The sequence below is a fragment of the Hyalella azteca genome, unplaced genomic scaffold (assembly GCF_000764305.2).
Source record: "Hyalella azteca isolate HAZT.00-mixed unplaced genomic scaffold, Hazt_2.0.2 contig11130, whole genome shotgun sequence".
NCBI classification, from domain to species: domain Eukaryota; kingdom Metazoa; phylum Arthropoda; class Malacostraca; order Amphipoda; family Hyalellidae; genus Hyalella; species Hyalella azteca.
The window spans coordinates 79,116-99,496 of NW_025941139.1; the positions used below are offsets into that span (position 1 = coordinate 79,116).

General features: G+C 36.9%; 1 protein-coding gene across 1 annotated transcript in view; it reads right to left on the reverse strand.

Moving 5' to 3' along the window:
- Positions 1-4,197: 4,197 nt before the first annotated feature.
- The window catches only part of LOC108674027 (organic cation transporter protein), a 42,621-nt gene continuing 26,437 nt past the window's right edge, over positions 4,198-20,381 (reverse strand). Inside the window, exons 5-8 of the mRNA XM_018161925.2 lie at positions 7,978-8,150; positions 7,746-7,804; positions 5,941-6,060; positions 4,198-4,769 (exon numbers count right to left, since the gene is read on the reverse strand). Coding sequence (XP_018017414.1) covers positions 4,539-4,769; positions 5,941-6,060; positions 7,746-7,804; positions 7,978-8,150 — 583 coding nt within the window. The 3' untranslated portion in view covers positions 4,198-4,538. The remainder of the gene's footprint in view (positions 4,770-5,940; positions 6,061-7,745; positions 7,805-7,977; positions 8,151-20,381) is intronic.

The following is a 20,381-nucleotide window of genomic DNA, read 5'->3' on the forward strand; positions in this document are numbered from 1 at the left end:
TAATTGCCTAGACGAGTGCATGGTAGGTTGCCAATCCAATTCTAGTTGAAAAGATAATAAAAACACTTGAGTATTTTTTCTATTTTTAAAACTATTTTAAGCCCATTTGGGATCATTTCAGTCAGTTATTTCTTCGAATTAATGTATGTTACAACTGAATAATCGCACGCGCAACTGAATCGGTAATGCATGTATTTTCACAAAATTTAGGCTAAGAAAGCGGTAGCTATAGCAACCGCAGGAGCTTAGCCGGAACATGAATTCAAGGTGTCACATCAGTGAACATGTAAGCTTATTTAGAAAAATAGATAACTAATTAGCTGATAGCATTATCGAATAACTCTGGAAAAAGTTGATTAATCAGCAAGAAATTGCATCTCAGCTAGGAAACTTTAACAGAAGCAGTTTCCTCATAACTCATAATATGCTAGGCTGTTATTGACTCGGCTCTTTTATAGATATGGTCTAACTTAAGTGAAGTGCTCACTGTGTCTGTGACTTCCATAATATATTCAATTACGGAATTTTGATGCCTTCAAAACCATTACCGAAGGCAACATCAAATCCGTATTATTACTGTTTTTTATGAATGGTAACTTTTGAAATGATGTGGTTTTATAGTGTTGAGGTTTACAGTCGAAATTAATTGAAATGATCGTTAGAAAAAGATTTTGATTTATGCGAAAGCTAAGATCCGTCAAGTTTATTAGTAGATGAAATGCCGGTGGAATATTTGCATATGGCTTAAGATTGGAAACAGGAATATGAAGGAAAAAGACGAAGCATTTAAAGCGAAGCCATGTGTATTAATGAGGTGATTGCAACTAAGCAGCAACTTTGCAAGCGAATTTGCATCAGGACAGGTAGGAACTGGAATAACTATGGAAAAGACTGGAGAGACTGAGTGGAAAGTGTGATATACTGAAAAGTGTGTTTTATAAATGAACGTTCTTGATATATTTCAGTTAATTATTTACAGCTTTGCAATGCTATTTCAGGAGGTGAACTATATACTTCATGACATGGCGCATGAAACTACATGAATTTTTTGATACAATATGGTTGAAAGTTCTGTCTACAAGGCTGGAAAATATCTATTCATTCAAATCCAAATCATCAAATCTACACAACTGTTCAACAGACCGATATATAAAATCTACACAACTGTTCAACAGACCGATATATCAAATCTACACGACTGTTCAACAGACCGATATATCAAATCTACACAACTGTTCAACAGACCGATATATCAAATTTACACAACTGTTCAACAGACCGATAGATCAAATCTACACAACTGTTCAACAGTCCGAGATATATTCAATAGCATATAAGAGATCATAACCTCGCTGGCTGTGGGACCATCAACCTACTTGATCTTTACTGTCGCATCATTAGGGGAGAATTTATTATTCATTGCATTTTTGTCATTCGCTTGATGATTAATGACGGACAAAGATTAATTGTTGGAAATTACAGTTATAAATATTATTGATGACGATAGCTGAATTATTTGCTGAGTGAATTTTGTCAGTTGGTAATGATAGGCTTGGTGAGACGGTAAGATCATTTATTAAATGATAATGTTAACTAACCATTCAATTGTCCCTTTGAAGACGATCCTCTTTCACTATGCGATGTGTGTTTGAATCAAAGCCTTCCTAATGAAAAACTTTATAGTTTTTGGCGGGCAAATTAAATATGCATGGTAAGCAGTACGATGTATAAGTATATAAGTTTTATTCCGGGATGTGCACGTCCTATCCGCATTGCGATTGCAACCGATCTCTACAAGTATAATTTTATATGGGTAGAAATCTATTAGAGCGCCTTGTACTCGGCACTCTACCTGTCATATACGGGTAGAGAGCCGTGTGCGATCCATTAATGGATCGTACACAGCTGTGCAAAAGAAAATTGCCGATGTATTTTTTTAAATCTCTGATTAAGCATTTCGTTGTGTGCATGGTAATCAGAAGTTATCTTACTAAATATAACTTGAGGTTCGGTATTTTTTTTATATTATAAATAAATTTATGGCTCCATTATTGCTAGCTCTTTACTAGTTAGGCAATTATATAAATTAAATTACATGCGTACATTCGTGCAGTGCATGAAAACTCAAAAATTAAATGGTTTGGCCAAGTCTGGATTTTTTTGTCTAAAACTTTAAACCTGAATTTATAAGTAACCTTTATATAGTAACTAAAGATGAAAATTAATTTCATTGTATTTATTAATTTACCTCAAACCAAAATAACCTCTTTTTCAAAATCGAGTCCCTCCTACGACCTGATGAAAAATCAAACTATTTATAATATAAACTTTCATCCGTGCCACTCCGAAGGTTTCAGCGATTCCGCACCGTAATTCCACTCCTTTCGCATAGTAAGTTTACATCTCTTGACAAATATAAATCATTCTAATCAATGAACACCACACAGGACCGATGTCGCATGTGATAAATCTCCTTGGATCCAAGTTCATAGCTCCACCTGTGCAGTTTACTTGTATCAACACACATCAACCGGACATTGCAACAAATTCGAGAGTGTTTAGCATGGCTTTCGCTCACTACCGCTGAATTGCCTAATTGTTCGATTGACAGAGGGTCTTCGATACTCACGATGCTACTTTGGATGAACTTCCCGAGTCAATGCCTCTAATTTCAGTTTAAAATGAGCTTGAGGACAACTGTAACAATTTACATGTAATTTTCTCGACATGGAAGAAAGAAAAAATCCTAATGGCAACTTAACTACGAATATCTCTCGTGCTCTATTTATAACGGAAAAAATAATATTGTCTGTAATTGTATTTGCTACTATAATTCCGGTATAAATTAAAATTACAAGTCAAAATTAAGGTGTTGCTCAATTTCGTCTAAAATTTGTGCTTCGTCTGATAGTTTTCATCTCCGACCTCCAGCAGAATAATAACCGAGAAGAATTGTAAGATTTCATTTGATTTCTGCTTATATTTAGCTTAAAATAGATCGAAGTGTTTCACTTTTTCTTCCTCTAAGGATAGTTAGAGATTAGAGATTAAAACTACAGAAACGTACCGAAAATTACCCGATTAAAATTCAGGTACTATCATTGCTTTTGCCGGATAGTTGCAACAATCTGTCTAAAGTTGTACTGAGGCTGCTTGGCCACAGGAACAAATCAAATTTTGGTCATTGTATCCTTTTCGATTTTGTTGTCGCCAGAGATAATGAGACAACTTGGCCGAGCCGAGTCATACCGAGCTTGCAAGTTGCCTATAGCGGCTGATCTTCAAACCCTGAGCCGAAGCGGACTATGAGCGGCTGGCTCACGCGATCCCCGAGTCCTGGGCGGCACCTAATGCAGTGTTGGGACCGCATCTAAATCGTGCTTTGTAGCGCTTCCATTAGAAATTGGGCCTGCCTCAATTGAATGAATTGATTACTTCTAAAATCTATAGGAATATGCAAAACGTATTTCACGAGCCAGGCCGACACAGTATAGGGATGACTGCAGCTTCTTTCTCAAGACATTTTTGTCGAGACCGCGCCACGGACGATAAACTGTACGTTGGTGCTGCGAGCTCACCTGTGTGTTTCCTGTTGCTGCGCTCAGTGTCGCGAGTTTATAAGATTACAACGGTTACCTTAAAAAGTTACATGTTCAATGAGGTTGACTTTACATACAAAAGCAATTCTTCGTTTGCGAAAAAGTAAGTAGAAATCATTTAATAATGAAATAGGATTTTTTTTCTCTAAAAAAAGTTGTGACTCCTTGGGGGAGCCGGTGGTAGATTTTTGTTTTAATCAAATATACTTCTCTTTTATAATGGTAGTGATTTACGTTTGTATTGCTGGATCATTTCAACTATTAATGCAGCAGTTTCAGAACTCTTCATTCCCCTCCAGTTTGTCAAATGAGCTTTACCTTTAATTTTCCACCACTTCTAATTATTGCAGTTCAATTACACTTCAAACTGCTTACTACACAAACGAGTTAGTTCTATTTTAAATTTTTGAATGGATTTTCACCATCACTACATAAATTGCGTTGAGCAAGAGGAGATTTTCTGCAAATGCATAAAAGTGAAATATTGTTTGGAAAAAGGTAGATTCAGGTCGGAAGAATGGCAAAAAGCATTTTCGAATGTTTTTTTTTCGAATGATTGCATATGAATCGAATTTTTTCGACTCATAAAATTTTCAGCCATACGAGTTGGCAGGAAAGTACGTTTAACAAATACGGTTAACACGAGTTAATCACACAGGGGTGATTCACTCCACCAATAAGAAGCCATTCCTCTTTGAGTATCGCTATGAGGATCATGGGAAGTACCGCAGTACCGCACTTTATAAATTCGCAATTTAGCCTCATGGCTCATCTATTCATATCACAAGCCAATGGCAAGTTACTTTTTTATAATTTCCATCTTCAATTTTATTACGATAGTTCTTCATGCATATTGTAATTTTGAGATCTATACTGTAATTACTGCATACTGTAATTTTGAGATCTATACTTTCAATGCTGCCTAGCTGTCTTCAGCATTCATTGTTTCTGTCCAGTCGTTCTAAGAGGGATTCCGCCAAGGTTATTTTGAACACTGTCATACCGAGGTTTGGTAACAAAGATATCTTCTTCCGAGCTGTGATCTTGCGAGCTCCCAAGCGTCTGCAGCAGCGGCTTGTTGTTGGTTTCTGGCAGCAGCAATATCAGGAAGGCTGCCAGACCGGCGAGAATGGCGTAGATGGTCAGGGGCAGCCATAATAGGCCTGCAGGCTGGAAAACACGCGGATAGATAATAAGTGATTAACTGATGTTTTTCCTATGCATTCAACTGAAATTCATGACTTCTGACTGTGATAAAAAAATTAAGCAATGCACAGTTTACACGATTTTTCGTACTCTGAACCGGCAAACGCCACAAGTTTCCGATCATATAATTTGGAATTTGACAGAATTAATCATCGTTCTTCTATTGAACGCGGACGTAAAATTTTGGCAACAGAGAACTTGTGTGATTGAAATATTGTACGGATAGAGACGATGCGCACCTCTTGAGTAAAAAATGCAAATAGCCAGAATTTCATTTATCTATCGTTCATATTAAACCTTTTTTATATATATTTTTATGGGGTAATTGCAGAATTTTAGATATATATCGGTTCAATTTGATTGCCTTATCAAAGTGAAAAGTTATTAATGAAGCGCGTTTACACAAAAAGTTTGCTATTGCGTTCAATATATGACTTTTTCGACTAACGGAATCACAAAGAAACTATAAAACTATTAATGGCTTACGTAATGAATCAAGGCAATTCATTTCATCACAATTATCCATAATCATATTTATAATTATGCTTCAAATTGGGTTGTTAGCCTTGGTGCACACCATACTGGCGGGCACGTGCCAGTCACGGTCTAGTCCAATATTTCCGAATGCCGTGTAATGCTTCTATATTTCTATAGAAGCATTCAAACCATCCGTGCAAGGCACCTGTCATGCCAGGTACAGTCAAGCCACGATCAATGCGAACAATGTTTTAACCGGTCGCCAATTATATTTTTGTCGACTACCGTATACCAGATTGCCAGGTCAACATACCAGATTTTTAGCAAATATACAAAAAAGAAAATATTCATACTAGGCACCATCTACCCGATTTGTCAAATCTGGTACGCTGTTCGGACTGGCATAGCACATGATATGAACGGAACAGAAGTGAGGGCGACCCGTGACCGGACCGAACATATGGATGCACCTGCATGGCAGGGAACGGACCGTGACTGGCATATGCCTGGCACGTGCCCGGCAGTATGGGGTGAAGCAAAGCCTAAACCACCATAGGATCAGCAGTACTTCGGCAACAAAGATCTTAATGTATGACAATTAAATATAGCAATTATAAGATATAGCAATGGTTCAAAATCCAATTTAGTGCTCACGAACCACCACAATTTTCAGCAACGGGGGTATGATTTCGCCAGCACTATAGGTGAAAACAGACAGGCTGGAGCCCAGAGATCGCAGGGAAGTGGGGAAGAGTTCGCCACAGAACAAAATATTCACCTGTGAACAAGATGGGAACCTCAATGAAGCAAATCTAAGTGTCATTTGGTGAACTCGAAATGTACTGGAAAATTTCAATACTCCTGAAACGTTTAACTTAATTTATACTTACTTCACGAATTGGTTTAATTTAGTTTTTCCATTCCGAGTTACGATTATATTGTATCTCATGCTTGAGGATATTAACATGTTTGAGCTGATTGTTTTTTTAAACATTGGTTTCATGCCGTCCACTTCATGTGAAACCCTCATTTTCATTTAGCTGTTTAGCAGCTATGAGTCATTTCGAGAATTTAATATTTATATGGCGTAAATCACGCGGATGAACTGATACTCCAGTCCAGCGGCTGAGCGGAGCCGAGCGCCACAGCAAGAAGTGGAGGACACCGCTTGGTTTGCCTTTAATTTTGCTCAGTTCGGCTCGCCTTTAATCTGTTCGGCTCGTTAGGCCCCAGACACTGGCGCATTTGGTACGTTTAAAGATGACGGAATTAGACTCGCCAGACGATCAGATTCCATATAGTGTATGAGGCCCTATTCAATTGGTCTCCGTTAAACCGTGGTCGAGAGCGGACGCTCGTGCTCGTGGTCCCAAATTTCTAAATTTTTAACTTTTCACTGTGCCGTTTTCGGAACTCTTTTCGCATTTTTTTATGATCCGTGCCAGAGAATAACCGAATTTCAGTTCAGTTCAGTGAAGTCAGTAAAAGTGAGTGCAAATAGAATGAACAAGCCAAACAAGTGAAAGTGTTTTCATTTTTAAATAACGCGGACTTGTAGAGNTGGTTACATAGATTATGGTAGATGGGGAAAAGCTAGACAAGTTTAGGCAAAATCAACAATGTGAAATACAGAGAGAGTAGGCAAGGTTTTAAAATATATGGAAGTGGTCAATTCTTTTGATGTTTTCGGAATTGCGTTTGAGTTTAAATACGATATTGGCAGAGTGAGCTGATGATTGCTTGAGTGCTGTCTAATGTTGCAATTGATTAGATATGAATTGTGACTGTGAGTATTGGAATTCTTTACAGGAGTTGTTTTGGTGGAAGTGTGCTATTTTAATGATTCCTTTTTGAAATTGATTGTTTTTAGAAGTGATAAGATATAGAACTGTGAGTATATATTGTATATGCCTTAATGATGGAGTTGTTTAATTGTGGTGAGTGAATTGGTTATGATGTGAAAAGAGTGCGCTGGTGATTGAATTGACTAGGTGTGTTATTGATGAGATTTATATTATTATATTGAGCTGTTTCTATGCAGGTAATGTTGAAATTATATGTGTGAAAAGGGACTGTTGCGGCATGATAGTCCCTGATGTGCTGGTTAGTGAAGGACCAGTAAAGTTTTATTATGAATCACGTTCTTCAGATTTGATCTTCAAATATAACTGTGTATGCAAAATCATTTCAAATTAAATAGAAACTCATTTGAAACCCTTGAATCCAAAAGTAATAAAACCTCTCTATGTCTGTCGGGCAATTTACTAATGCAAACTAGGCTATATAATTGCTTTTTCTCTTGGTACAAACAAGATAACTTTATTATAAAAAATGCCTTTCATGTCAACTCTCAACAATATTATTATCTTGAACTCAGATTTAAATGTTTCATTTCAGTTGGGTTACACAGATAGTGTGTACTACGTTAGTCAATATGGTTCTATAGTTAACGTATATTCGTACCTGATATACGCTGCAGATCATCGTGTACCCAAGCGCGACGAGCAAAATCTGAAGCCAATCTGGAATTTATTCCATCAATTTATATTTATTATTTAATCATTTATACATTTGTTTGTTACTTTTTTATTTACTTACATTCAAACTTTTAGAGTAGTGCTACAAGCGATGTCATTATGTCATCATTTTCCTCTGATCATAGATACCAAAATGCGTGAATCTTGTAGTTACTCACAATTTCGGTATCCTGTGACAGTGAGAACAACAACGGTGATTTGCAGAACACATGCAAGAAGAAGTCCTCCTATGAGGAACTTTTTCCTGCCCAACCTCGCAGTGATGGGAGCCGTGACCGAATAGGCAGGGATTTCCGCAACACCCAACACGGCCATATACACGTAGGGTGAGCTAACGGGAGCAAGGGTGCAACTATGAATCGCGTAATTTTCGCAGGCAAGCAAGTCGTGTCATTTTGGGATTCATTTATTTTTTCGTTCTTGCGCAGCAAGCGCATTTAGAATAAAGCATAGATAGGCAGTCTTAAATTGATTTTTTAAGCTTTTGACGTACGGGAATTTGTCAGCGCTGAGCGGTATGCTGATGTACAGGCAACTCTGCATCAGCCACACAGGCACCAGAATGCCGGTCACTCTGCGCAGGTACGGCGACGACACCAGTGACTTGAAGCGTGACAAGAACGTAGAAGATGGTTTCTCCTCACAATCTTTCTGTGGTTTAGGTATAGAGCTTCCTCAAATCGAAAGTTGGAGGAGAATTTTAAAACGAAAAAAACTTCAAGTAAATTCTCCATATGTTCATTAAAAAGTTTTGAAGCCAACTCCATTATTAACTAAAACATTTATAGAATACAAGTAAAATCAATAGAAGAAAGGCACATTTATACGAAAGGGATTACAACCTACGTACCTAAATAGCGTACCAAAGAACATAAGAACTTAATCATTGAGAAGGGAATAATGATTACTTTCCTAATTTTCGTCTGATCACAGTCTGACAACTGTACGCTGAATCGAGAAAAGGCTACCAATGGAAAAAATATTCCTAGTAAAAAACACCTAAATATGTAACGCACACACGCGTCACACTGTAAGCTAAGAAACATTTTCTAAATTTGCGACCGTGTTCACCCCTTTGATGTTTACTGCATAAATGTCTTCCAGTACGCCCATCAAATTGTCCGGCAAGTTGTACGTCGTTTTGTTCCACTTCGCGACTCGGAGCAGCGAAGCTTCGGCTTCTTTAAGCCGTCCCCGAGTAACTAGCCAACGTGGAGATTCTTTCAGTAAACTGCGCATAGATTGGAAAATTATAAAATTGAGATACAGTTTAACTTTGCTAACTTGTAAGTATAAGAAAATAATTTACTCAAAGGATCTTCTGAGGAATGCATACTAATTTTGGTAACGTGAAAGTTGACAGGAATAGTATAAAAGATGCATATACTCACAGAGGATTACTTAAAAGAAGCAGCAATACAATGGGGAAGGAACCAGCTAGTTGGAACGTCCGCCAGTCAGGACAAGCATAACCTAGTCCGGCTAACAGACTGATCATTATGGCCCACGGCAAACCTACGCACACGCCATAGGTGGACCGCAAGGTCATCGGGCAGAATTCTAAACCTGCAAAGCAATCCGGATTGAGAGAAGAACAATTGCATCGCAATAACGGTCAGTAAACATTTTATACAACATAACTCATAATAATAATATTATATGATCTATGATGTCAGCATTTCTTCGGGCAAGTCGACCTTTCGTCGATTTCTCACCACCCGGCCACCTTGCAGATTTCGACCAGAATTGTTCAAAACCACTTGCTGATCTATAACCCACAACTCGCTTCATGAATTTTATGAATATTAATCATTTGGTCACCCCTAGTTCGGAACTCTCATATAGAAGAGACACAGAGCCCCGAAGATTAAAACTGTTTGAACATTTTCTGTTTGAACATTTTCTTCTAAACATCAACGTTACAATTTCGCTGCTGTAAAATAGTACATCCCATCAACACGTTGGAGGGCCCTCTCTACATGATGAGCGCAGTAACTCACCTATGGCGTATACAGGCGCATATATGAACATTGTCGAGAAACCGATGAAGAATCGGCAGACGAGGATGCTTGTCAGGTTCGGTATAGTGACGAGGAGTGTGGTGAAAAATGCCACCAGTGCCGAGCCGTACCACACGGTGGGTTGTCGGCCAAGCCTGGCGAAACACGTGCATTAGGAAGCGACATTTTGTAACTTTTACTGTGATTGTTAGTAGCATTCCACGTCGATTAAAGGAAATCTGAAATTTCAGCTGTAATATCTATTTTTATAACACAGGTATTAATCTGGCTTCATTTGATTCTTTGTCAAGGAGAATGTCAGAGTTTAATTTATGCATGCGACATGATATAAATCACTCCAGCTACCGAGAAATGGAATTATTGTAACGACAAATTGAAATGCCTGCGATAATTTGAGTGACTGTATGGAATGGCAAGAGCAAAATTAAATGACGACGATATCGTTTATGTGACTTGTTCATGTTTTTAACAAGACCTCAATTATTCTGCGTCAGGATGAAGTATTTATGGTAGTGTAACTTTCTCATTAAATTCAGACCTATGCATACGGCGACTTTACTCATGCTGTGTGATATGACATTGTATAAAATATGTATGCATGAGTGGGTTCAATTTAATACACCGATTCACTAAATGTAATCAGCATTTGAATTACATGAAAGAATCAGTCTTGGATTCAGAGTTTGACTACTGTCAATAAAGTATTTGCGATCGGCTTGTATGCCTTCTCATTTTTGGCGTTCATCCCTTTTTCTTATTAAAAACCAAACAAGAACTATGGGCTCTATGAGCCATCGAGCACCCAATATATCAATTAATATCATTTAGAATTGCTTTAATTTATTGAATGAATATTTTCCGCAGAGCGACTATCATAATAATGAGTCAAAGAGCGGATTTCTATTCATAAGGTCATAATCTCTTTGAAATTCAAGACTTACGAAAAGCCATAAACTTTTTGGCTGAAACTAATCAGTCTAATCGAGGCTAGTATCAAATTTGCCAAATCTACATCGGCGGCCTAAACTGCAAGGTACTTTCAGTTTTATTAACGAAGTCTCATGATGCCCTTTACTGACTGTTACCGATGAATCACGAATGATTCAATGTCTTGCAGCAGAGTTTTTCTTTACATGCCATACAATACCCGGACCTTATGAGGCAGAACGTTCTATTCCCTCACTTGTCGGCCAGCAGCCCCCCGACAGGACAGCCCACCATGCAGCCAATTGTATACAGCATTTGAAAGAGCTCCCGGACGTAGGCTTTCGAACACTCCAGCTCAAACTGTAGTGAGATGTTATATACGTTACATTGGTGATTAAAATGAGATCATAGTATTTCATTCTTTTCTCAAGTTCCTATTAATCTGCTTTGTCAAAAATAGTGAGACATGGACTCGTAACATTCATCAAAGAATGTCTATTTTTTTACAATGTTGTTATTTGAAACGTATTAAAGGCCAGGAATTTAAAAGCAAAGTAAATACCACAAAAATTCACCATATCTTTAGAAGAGAAAACGTTTCGGAGTCCAGCTCCATCGTCAGTTCATAACACAAAATTCTGTTCAGAAAAAGTTCAGTCCTAGAAACACAAATAAATCAATTAGTAAAGTAAAATGCACTGTAAGGTTTTGAAAAAGTTCAGAAAAAGTTCAGTCCTAGAAACACAAATAAATCAATTAGTAGAATAAAATGCACTGGCAGGTTTCAAAACGGAAAATAAATAAGACATGAAAATTATATTATTAATTATAATATTTTCCGTTTTGAAACCTGACAGTGCATTTTACTTTACTAATTTATTTATTTATGTTTCTAGGACTGAACTTTTTCTGAACAGAATTTTGTGTTATGAACTGACGTGGAGCTCGACTCCGAAACGTTTTCTCTTATAAAGATATGGTGAATATTTGTGGTATTTTCTTTGCTTTTAAATTCCTGGTAAACTTGCGATTGAAGCAAACAAGCGATTTTAATATATTAAATGCCATCTTAAACATGCAATTTCATTTCAATTTGAAGGGCTCCAATGTTGAAGTTTAGAGGTTGGAATTGGAAAATTCAAGTATTTTGCAGTTCACACTTACCTTCGACGAATCTATAACAATTCATAATGTTTAATTTCTGATATTCCACTGAAGGCCACGAAATTACTTGCCTCTTCTGTCAGGGTGAAGTGATAAATTTCATTCGAAAATTGATAAAGATTACAGCTCCGTGTTTCGTTTGGCTCTCCTCCCGCCGGCCCCACGATGCATTCCGAACTGCTTTTAGGAATAAAAAGATTATATTGCTCACTCTATTAGTGATTTATTCTGAGGCGAACAATATGAGATAATATAGCTCACTCGATCAGGTTCTGATTTCTTTTCAGTAAGACTTTGATCATTGAAAATTCTCGCTTCACATCTTTGAAATGCCAGTTAATTCAAACTAATTAGATATAATGACTTTTACAGAAGGAAAACTATTTACGTAACGGGTTTGTTAAGCGAATTGGTGTATCTGTCCTGCGCAGCGGCCTCCATGGTAAGGCTTGGGTGGAGTGAAGTGGACTTGGGCATGGGACTTAAGGCCCTGATTGAAAGCCGAGAGGCTTCGAACAGGCTCGGCTCTTCCCTAAGCGTTTCTTCACTAATTAGGATAGACTTTACTCCACTCGCAAATGAGATGGCGATATGGATTTTTCCATACTTATCCAGCTATTTATTTATAAGCGTCGACCAGTAACAAAAAATATGTAAACTTTGTATTTAAAGAGTTTTAATGAGAGGAAATTTCAAGAAACTTTGAATATTATTGTTCATCAAGTCTGCGAATTTTACACTTTTTTCGATATATAAACGGGTTGTAATTTTTATTGTCAATTGAATAGTATATTCGGCATTCCTTGATCAGCTTCCTTGTTATAGATATTTTCCACCAAAAAATATTTATGATCGAGTCTGCTGATACGCGGAGGGAAAATCCCGCATACTAGCTGCTCAAATGGAGACGTTGTGCAATGTTTGAGGGGAAAGAGACGTCGTAAATTACTCCAACTGTCAATTCACAACGGGTGGCATGGTAAAGGCGAAGTCAATGAGGGGCGAAGAATAATACGTGGCCAGTGGTCGGCCTATCCAATTAGTTATAGCCGACCGCTGGCCATTCCTCGGCCACCTGAAAGCGACCAGTTGCCGCGAAGAAGGGTCTGGCTAGGATATCATATTACAAAGAGTACAAGCTCGAGGGTAACGACCGGCCGAGCTTCGGGCAGATCAAGGATTTTACACGATGGTCGCGAAAACCTCGCTCTCAGACTTCGCTGCATTTTGACTACAAGCCTTAATGCGAGAGAATTTGTTAGGTGCTCCTACAAAGTTTACATTTAACATGAACTCGCAGGCAGGACCCATCAAGTTCACTTGTGTAGTTAACATGCGTACCTAATATACTAAAACTCGATTATCTCAAATTATTCGGGCTTATTTCACATCAAGTGCATTCAATCATTTTGTATTGCTACGAAATCAAATAAGACATAGAGTGATAATATCTATCAACACGTTCATGTTACAAATATCGTGTGCCAATCTAAACAAACGTTTAAATTAAACGAGTGATTTCCCGTTTTATTCCGTGATTACATTCATTAGATCCAGACTATTTTGAGCTTCAGGGCCCCGAATTCGAATAGTAAATAAACACGAAATTCAATAAATGGTTGAATGATTCTTCTAAATACACTATTCCTCTATATATAGAATGACTTATCTTAATAACATAACGATTATCCTGAACGAAGCATAACTTCTAATTTCTCATGATGTCATATGCACACAATGAAGCAAAATTTTCCTAAATCTTGCCTGATAATTCAATTGATTAGTCCACTCAATACCGCATCGTTACCCTATCAGCATAAATTAGCAAACGTCCAAGTGTAATTTGATTACACTATAAATTATGACCTGGTGACTTCCCTCTGCCTTGCTAAGTACTCACGTGTTGCCGGTGTTGGTTATTATGACGTCGGATTGATGGAAGTCGAGACAAGTAAACTGAACTGGCGGAGCTATGAACTGGGATCCAAGAAGATTGACGACGTGCGCCATTGGTCCTGCATGGTGCCCATTAAAGAGAATGCGTTAGATTTGTAAATATTTATGTTAAATGCGTGAAATGGATAGAGTTACTGAGCGGAAAAGCTCGAATTTAAGGCGTGGAATAGATGGAATTTCTATGCTAAATGGTTTTATTTGTCATCAGGTTGAAAAAGACCTTCGATTTAAAAATCAGATTACAGTGCATTTCATTGGAAGTTGAAACATGATCACGGAACTATTTTTTTCTGAATCGGGTTGAATTGCATTCAAGAAACAAGTAATTCAGTCAAACAACAACATAGATATTTTCTTTACCCATCCATTTTTGGGCGTTCAAGGCTGAACAAATTGAACTGATCGTAAAAAAAATTAAACAGATTTAATTGAAGTCTCAGTATCCACAACTCCCAAGTGGTGTCGGCCGAGAAAACTCTGCTGCACAAGTATACTCAATGTCTGTACAAAACAACCTAGACTCTTGGTTTTCATTCCGTAATTTTAGGTGTAAAGTTTTACGGTCGTAAAAAATTTTACTTGACCCGATCATATTATTTTTAATTTTATTTATCTTATTAGTGAACAAAATGCAGCTCTGAAAATTTCTTGAATTAGTTATTCAGAGCCACCCGGTGACCAAGCCGATTTCGCATAGAATTTTCACAGCTAATTGCGGGTTTTTAACCCCCACCCTTTTCGTCTTTGTAATCTTAAACACTCAACACCCAACTGTTCATTCATTAAAATATTTATATTGCATTGGACTTGTTGATACTTAAGTGGAACATTTGTACACGCGTCAGGTAATTGCATGTTGGTAATGATTTAAGATTTTATTGCTGGAAATCAGTTGCAATCTGAATGGGAATGGTGCGTAAATCTCAGGGTAAACATTCATTCAAAAATGATATAACCCCTGTAATATTCATTGCGAAATACTTACTGTACAAAAGGGTTAAATGTATGGCTTAAAAAATGGTTAAATGTGCGGCTTAAAAAAAGGGTTAAATGTGAAAGAGTTAAATGTGCGATTCGGATTTGCTGCGAGTTACTCATGGGTTAGTCATGGTTAGTCCTGAACTAATGATTGTTCCATTCACTGCTTATACAATCAACGAGATTGTCATCAAAAATATCGTCAATAATATCGTTATCTGTTGTGTTAATCAGTAAGCCTAACATCAGTCTATTGATGCATCGATCACCGGATAAAAGACGACTTTAAGTTTAATGAATTCGACGAAGAATAAATTCCTCAACGAAGATTTGATTCTCACCCAAGGAGTTGACTGCGAAGTATAGGTATGTTGCTGGACCCACACCCAGCGAGGTGATGATCTCGTCCATGTCACTGAATCGCAGTCTCTCGCCCCCGCCTTGTTAAACAGTTGCGTCTGCTGATATGGATCTATCTGTTTATTGACTCGTTTTAAGAGTGGGAGATATGATCGACAATAGCCTTTACAAGCAGGTGTATATGATGGAATTTTCTCATGGCAAATAATGGGTAACGACAAAAGTTATTTCCAGAACTTCTTCGGAAAATAAAACTGGAAATAAGTAGATTAACCTTCTGACTCGTGACGCAAAGCTCTCTGTTGAGCAGTCTTTTATTATTGTTGTCCTGTTCTGGTTGTGTCCCACTGCACTCGCGTAAATCCTATAAATCATAGAGAAAATCTGTAGATCCTAATTTTTGTTCATCACATACCAGACATTACCGCGTGTGTCGTATTGGATGAGTCATAGGACATGACTGAATTTCATTGTTAGTTGACTTATGCTATTTGAGTCCATGGTTCGTGTTTAACTCTCATCCTTGTAATCAATTACTGTAATTTACTTTTATGATTATCATTTCAGATTCAATTATATACATGCTGCTTTCTTCTATATGAACCGAACTCGTTAGATACGGTGAACTTCTCTTCTAATTCTCCTCGATTGATCGCAAGAAATTCCGATGCCTCGGGCATTACTTTACGACCAGAAGACAGAGAGAAAGATATTCGAACTCCTGTTAACTAAGCCCTCTGTGTAAACCAGAATTGGCCACGTGCGTGTCATATGTCAATCTCTTTACTTATTTACAGCTGCCTGAATAACTGCGTTTAATTTTTAGTTTCAACTGGCGGCGTTTTTGGGGGATATTTAATTGGAACGTCTCATCGTTCCTTGTCGATAAAATGGAAACGTTGGGTAACATGGGGCAGCGAGCCCACTGCGGGTCACGGGCCCATAGCGGGTTTCTCGCTAAGTATGGCAGATATTGGTCCGTGTTCTCTACCGCCGGTCGGCAGTTTCACTGGGATGAAGTGTACGGATTTACGTTTTGCTAAGTGTTTGCTTTATTAAGTTCTTTGCGAATAACTGTTTTAGTCCAAATAAAAATTTTTTTGCCGCTAAATAAAGTTTTTTTCCATTACTATAGATGAAGATTTTGAAATTACACAATGGGCCCATTTTGACACTTTTTACAAAATAGTGTTTCATTAAAAATTGAATAACTCTATAGGCGTCTAATTCACATAATACATTCCTCATTAGTTGCACCTTTAAACAAAACAAAAAACCATCTCGTATCAATTAAAACTTCATCAAAAATTTAGTTTGAAAAAAGTGGGGGGGGCGCGCTGCCCCACGTTACCCTACTATTGTTGGAATTTAAGGTAGGATTTTCAAAAATCCTCTTGTATATTTAGTGAAATCACAATTTTTTTTGTTTGAATATGAGTACGCGTGTGAAGCATATTAATTCAACAAACTCTTAACGTTTTTACTTTCTTTAATTCAGCTAAACCTTTGTTAATAGATAATATGCGACATGCAGTCCAGATTTGATCTAATCAACGCCGGCACCGCTGTTTTTATTCACTGGGTTTGGGCCGACTGGTAACTATCACCAAAATTGAATCAGAAAGTAGCGGGTTTGAGACCCAGCTAGCGGTAGCAATTATGGTTCTGCAGTCAAGAATCGGTAAAGACCTGGCATAGCCCAGTCTTCATTTTTTATCGGCAGGATGCCAGTGCTTAAAGCTAAGAGAACTATGCATGGTTGAAGCAGTGCGCTTCTTATTCAATCTTGACTACCTGCAAAAATTATGATCGGAAACAGCTAGTTTGCTAATTAATCAGTTAATTACCTAAATTAAAAATATTTACATTTAAAAGTTATGACAGGCCTGAGATGGCATATCCACCTCGATGAATATCCAGCTATAAATGTTTGGCGCCCCAGATGGCATATCCAGCTATTAATAAAACGTGATATACCGTACATTTCCAATCAAATTTGAACCATGAACCATTTTAGTCATGAAACGTTAATTGATCCATTTACCCCTACTGTAGTTTTATGAATAATTTATAGCAAACAATTCTAATAACGGTCTTTCTATGCAGTCTCAAAAATTAGTGTACGGAAACATGGAGTCGACAAAAGAAGCAATGCAATTTAATATTCTTCATTGTCCTGCATTCTTTTCAGTGCACCATACCTTGGCGGCAATTTTGAACCTTAAATAATTTTCATGAGCGAAGTTCTCATGCAGAGTATTTAATGCCTATATACTCTATTGTCATTCACTTTCCATTTTTTTAACATTTTATTCTTGGAACATTATCAACCATATACGGCACAAAATTTGCATCGAACAATGTATAAAAACTTATATTTTTGAATACTGCATATGCTTCTGATACTAATGCATGATCAGTCGACACAAGTGTCGACATCGCTCGGTACGTCGACACAAGTGTTAGATAAATTTGAACAGTTGATAAGCTAATTCTATTATTGACTAAAAGGTGTTACATCATTGCTCTCTCATATGCACTGGCTTTTGTTTTATTTACTTCCAAGGAGTTTCCTAATTGAAAATTATCCAAGTTTGGGCTTCATTCGTCTTTCGTTACTTGCTGGTCATCTGTACTCTCAACGTGCGAAAAAAGCAAGCTAGTGATGCTAACTAACAGCTGGAAATATATGTTACCTCGAGCCAACTCGAATTAATTATCTAACTAATAACTCAGCCATAATTATTAAAAGAAATAACAGCGCAGAATGTGGGTGGTCTACTGTTGAAATTGGCTATCTTTTGGGTTTGAGGTCATCTTAGTTTTCTTTAACCATCAAATAATGTGATGGTTTCTGTTTTACATTTATTCTCTTCTCTTCATGCGGACTCGGGGTCAAATTTATTACAATCTTGAACAGTTATAGTCAAAGGATATAGTTTCGTTATAGCACCAGCTTGATTATTATTTTGATCGCGCGATACTTTGGGAAATATTTTTCTGTTTGAAAGTCTTTCCTAATAGCCAGAAATTGCAGTTTTTTAATATAGTTAATTTTCTCACATAACCGACTCAACAGAGGCCATTATGGATATATCATCGATTTAAACATGTGCAGCCATATGTATACAGTCAATACTGGGAATATATAGAACATGTCTTTGGGAAAATGAATGGAACGCGTCAGTTCGGAGAATGAATGAAACGGACCGTTGGGAATTTCACTTTTTGAAGAAATGTATAAAACACGTTATTGCATAGAATGAATGGAACACGTCTTAGGGTAGCATGAATGAAAAGCGTCTTTGGTGGAATGAAGGAAACACGTATTTACGTAGAATGAATGAACTGCGTCCTTGGAAAGAATGTACAGAACAATCTTTTGCTTAGAATGACTCAAACGAGTCTTTAGGTTTAATGAATGAAGTAAACGTTTAGGCAGGATGCATGAAACACGTCGTAGGGAAGAATGAATGAAACGCGTATTTACGGAAAACAAATGGACTGCGTCCTTGGAAAGAATGTACAGAACACGTTTTTGCATAGAATGACTAAAACGAGTCTTTAGGTTTAATGAATGAAGTAAACCTTTGGGCAGAATGCATAAAGCACGTCGTCGGAAGAATGAATGAAACGCGTCTTTTAAGTGAATGTATCTTAGGGGCAAATGAATGAAATATGTCTTGTAGAATAAATTTAATGCGTTCTTTATATCTAGAATGAATGGAATGCGTCCTCGAGGAGAATGAATGAAACACGCCTTTTCGGAAATCTTTTTGGCAATAATAATATTTTTAATGGAAATTTTTGTCGTCCTCGCGTTCAAAAACAATCATGAATGGAATTCATTCGTTCTCAATAAATTTCACACGTATAGTAAAATTCATAATATTCTCTCCAAACAGGCAATTGTTACTACTGCAGTCAGGTCATTCATATTGGCATTTTTGGGAATTTCATCAATAATATTTATGCAAAAGCCAGATGCTATTTATGAGACCTCTGCAGACATATCCTGCATTTACATAAAATTATTAACAAAATTTGTTCAATTTATCATAACTCAAATGCATAAATCGCATCAAATTACAAGTTAAAATTAAAATTATATCAATATTTGTTTTTACCGTCTATTGGGTTTTAAAGACTGAATTGAATTTTAAGTTCTTCATTACGTAAAATTAATTCAGCTTTTAGTTGCTTAAATAAGAAACTACGAATATTTTGATTAGGTAAATCTCACATGCTTAGTAAGTAGGTTGATCATGAAATTGCTATGCTTTAAATTACATTTCTGATAAGCAAATTGCTTTTCATTACTGCTTAGACGTTATGCGGCATCAATATTGAATTACTGATGATACTAATTAATGCAAATAACTTCTATATAATTTAAAATGATTTCGCCTTCTTGAACAATATTCTTCCCGTAATCTCTCCATTCGTACTTTTATTTTACTAAATTAATTGCTTATTCGCTCATCATAATATTCCTGAGGCCGGTTTTAAACAAGATGTTATCGCATACATTTGCTCCTTTTCCGTTGTTGACGACTGCGTTGAATTTAAAACTTCACAACTTTCACATATGTACTCGTTTTGAATCGATTCATTATTCCGGTGCTGCGCTTGAATTTAAATGCATCTCAAATTACGAAGTTTGATCTTTCACTTGGACGGCGAAGAATTGCACTAAACATTGGAAATAAATTTATCTTGCCTGTCTAACGAATTCTTATTGCATATTAATAAAATATTTGAATACTTCTGCCGATGCTATGTTTGCGTTTGCAACCACTCAAAACAGCAAAAAAGTAAGCGTTTAGTTTACTTGATTTTTATGTGCATTGCAGAATTTTCTCATGATATGATAATCACATCTCGTATCAGTCACTATAATCTTCCATTAAAACAACCAACAATGATTTACTTTCGAATGAGTAAAATGTTCCAGTAAACATAAAATAATGTGTTGAAGTAAATCAACCTTGCTGGCCATGTAGCTGTGAATTTTCCTTACAGTTTATAATGTCATTCGATGTTTCAATTGTTACCGGGGTCCTTACTGAATCAATGTTTAATCGCATTGAAATGCATTAAGAAAATCTCATTTGTTCGAATGAATACATCAATGATATGGTTCTTGCGTTCCAGGG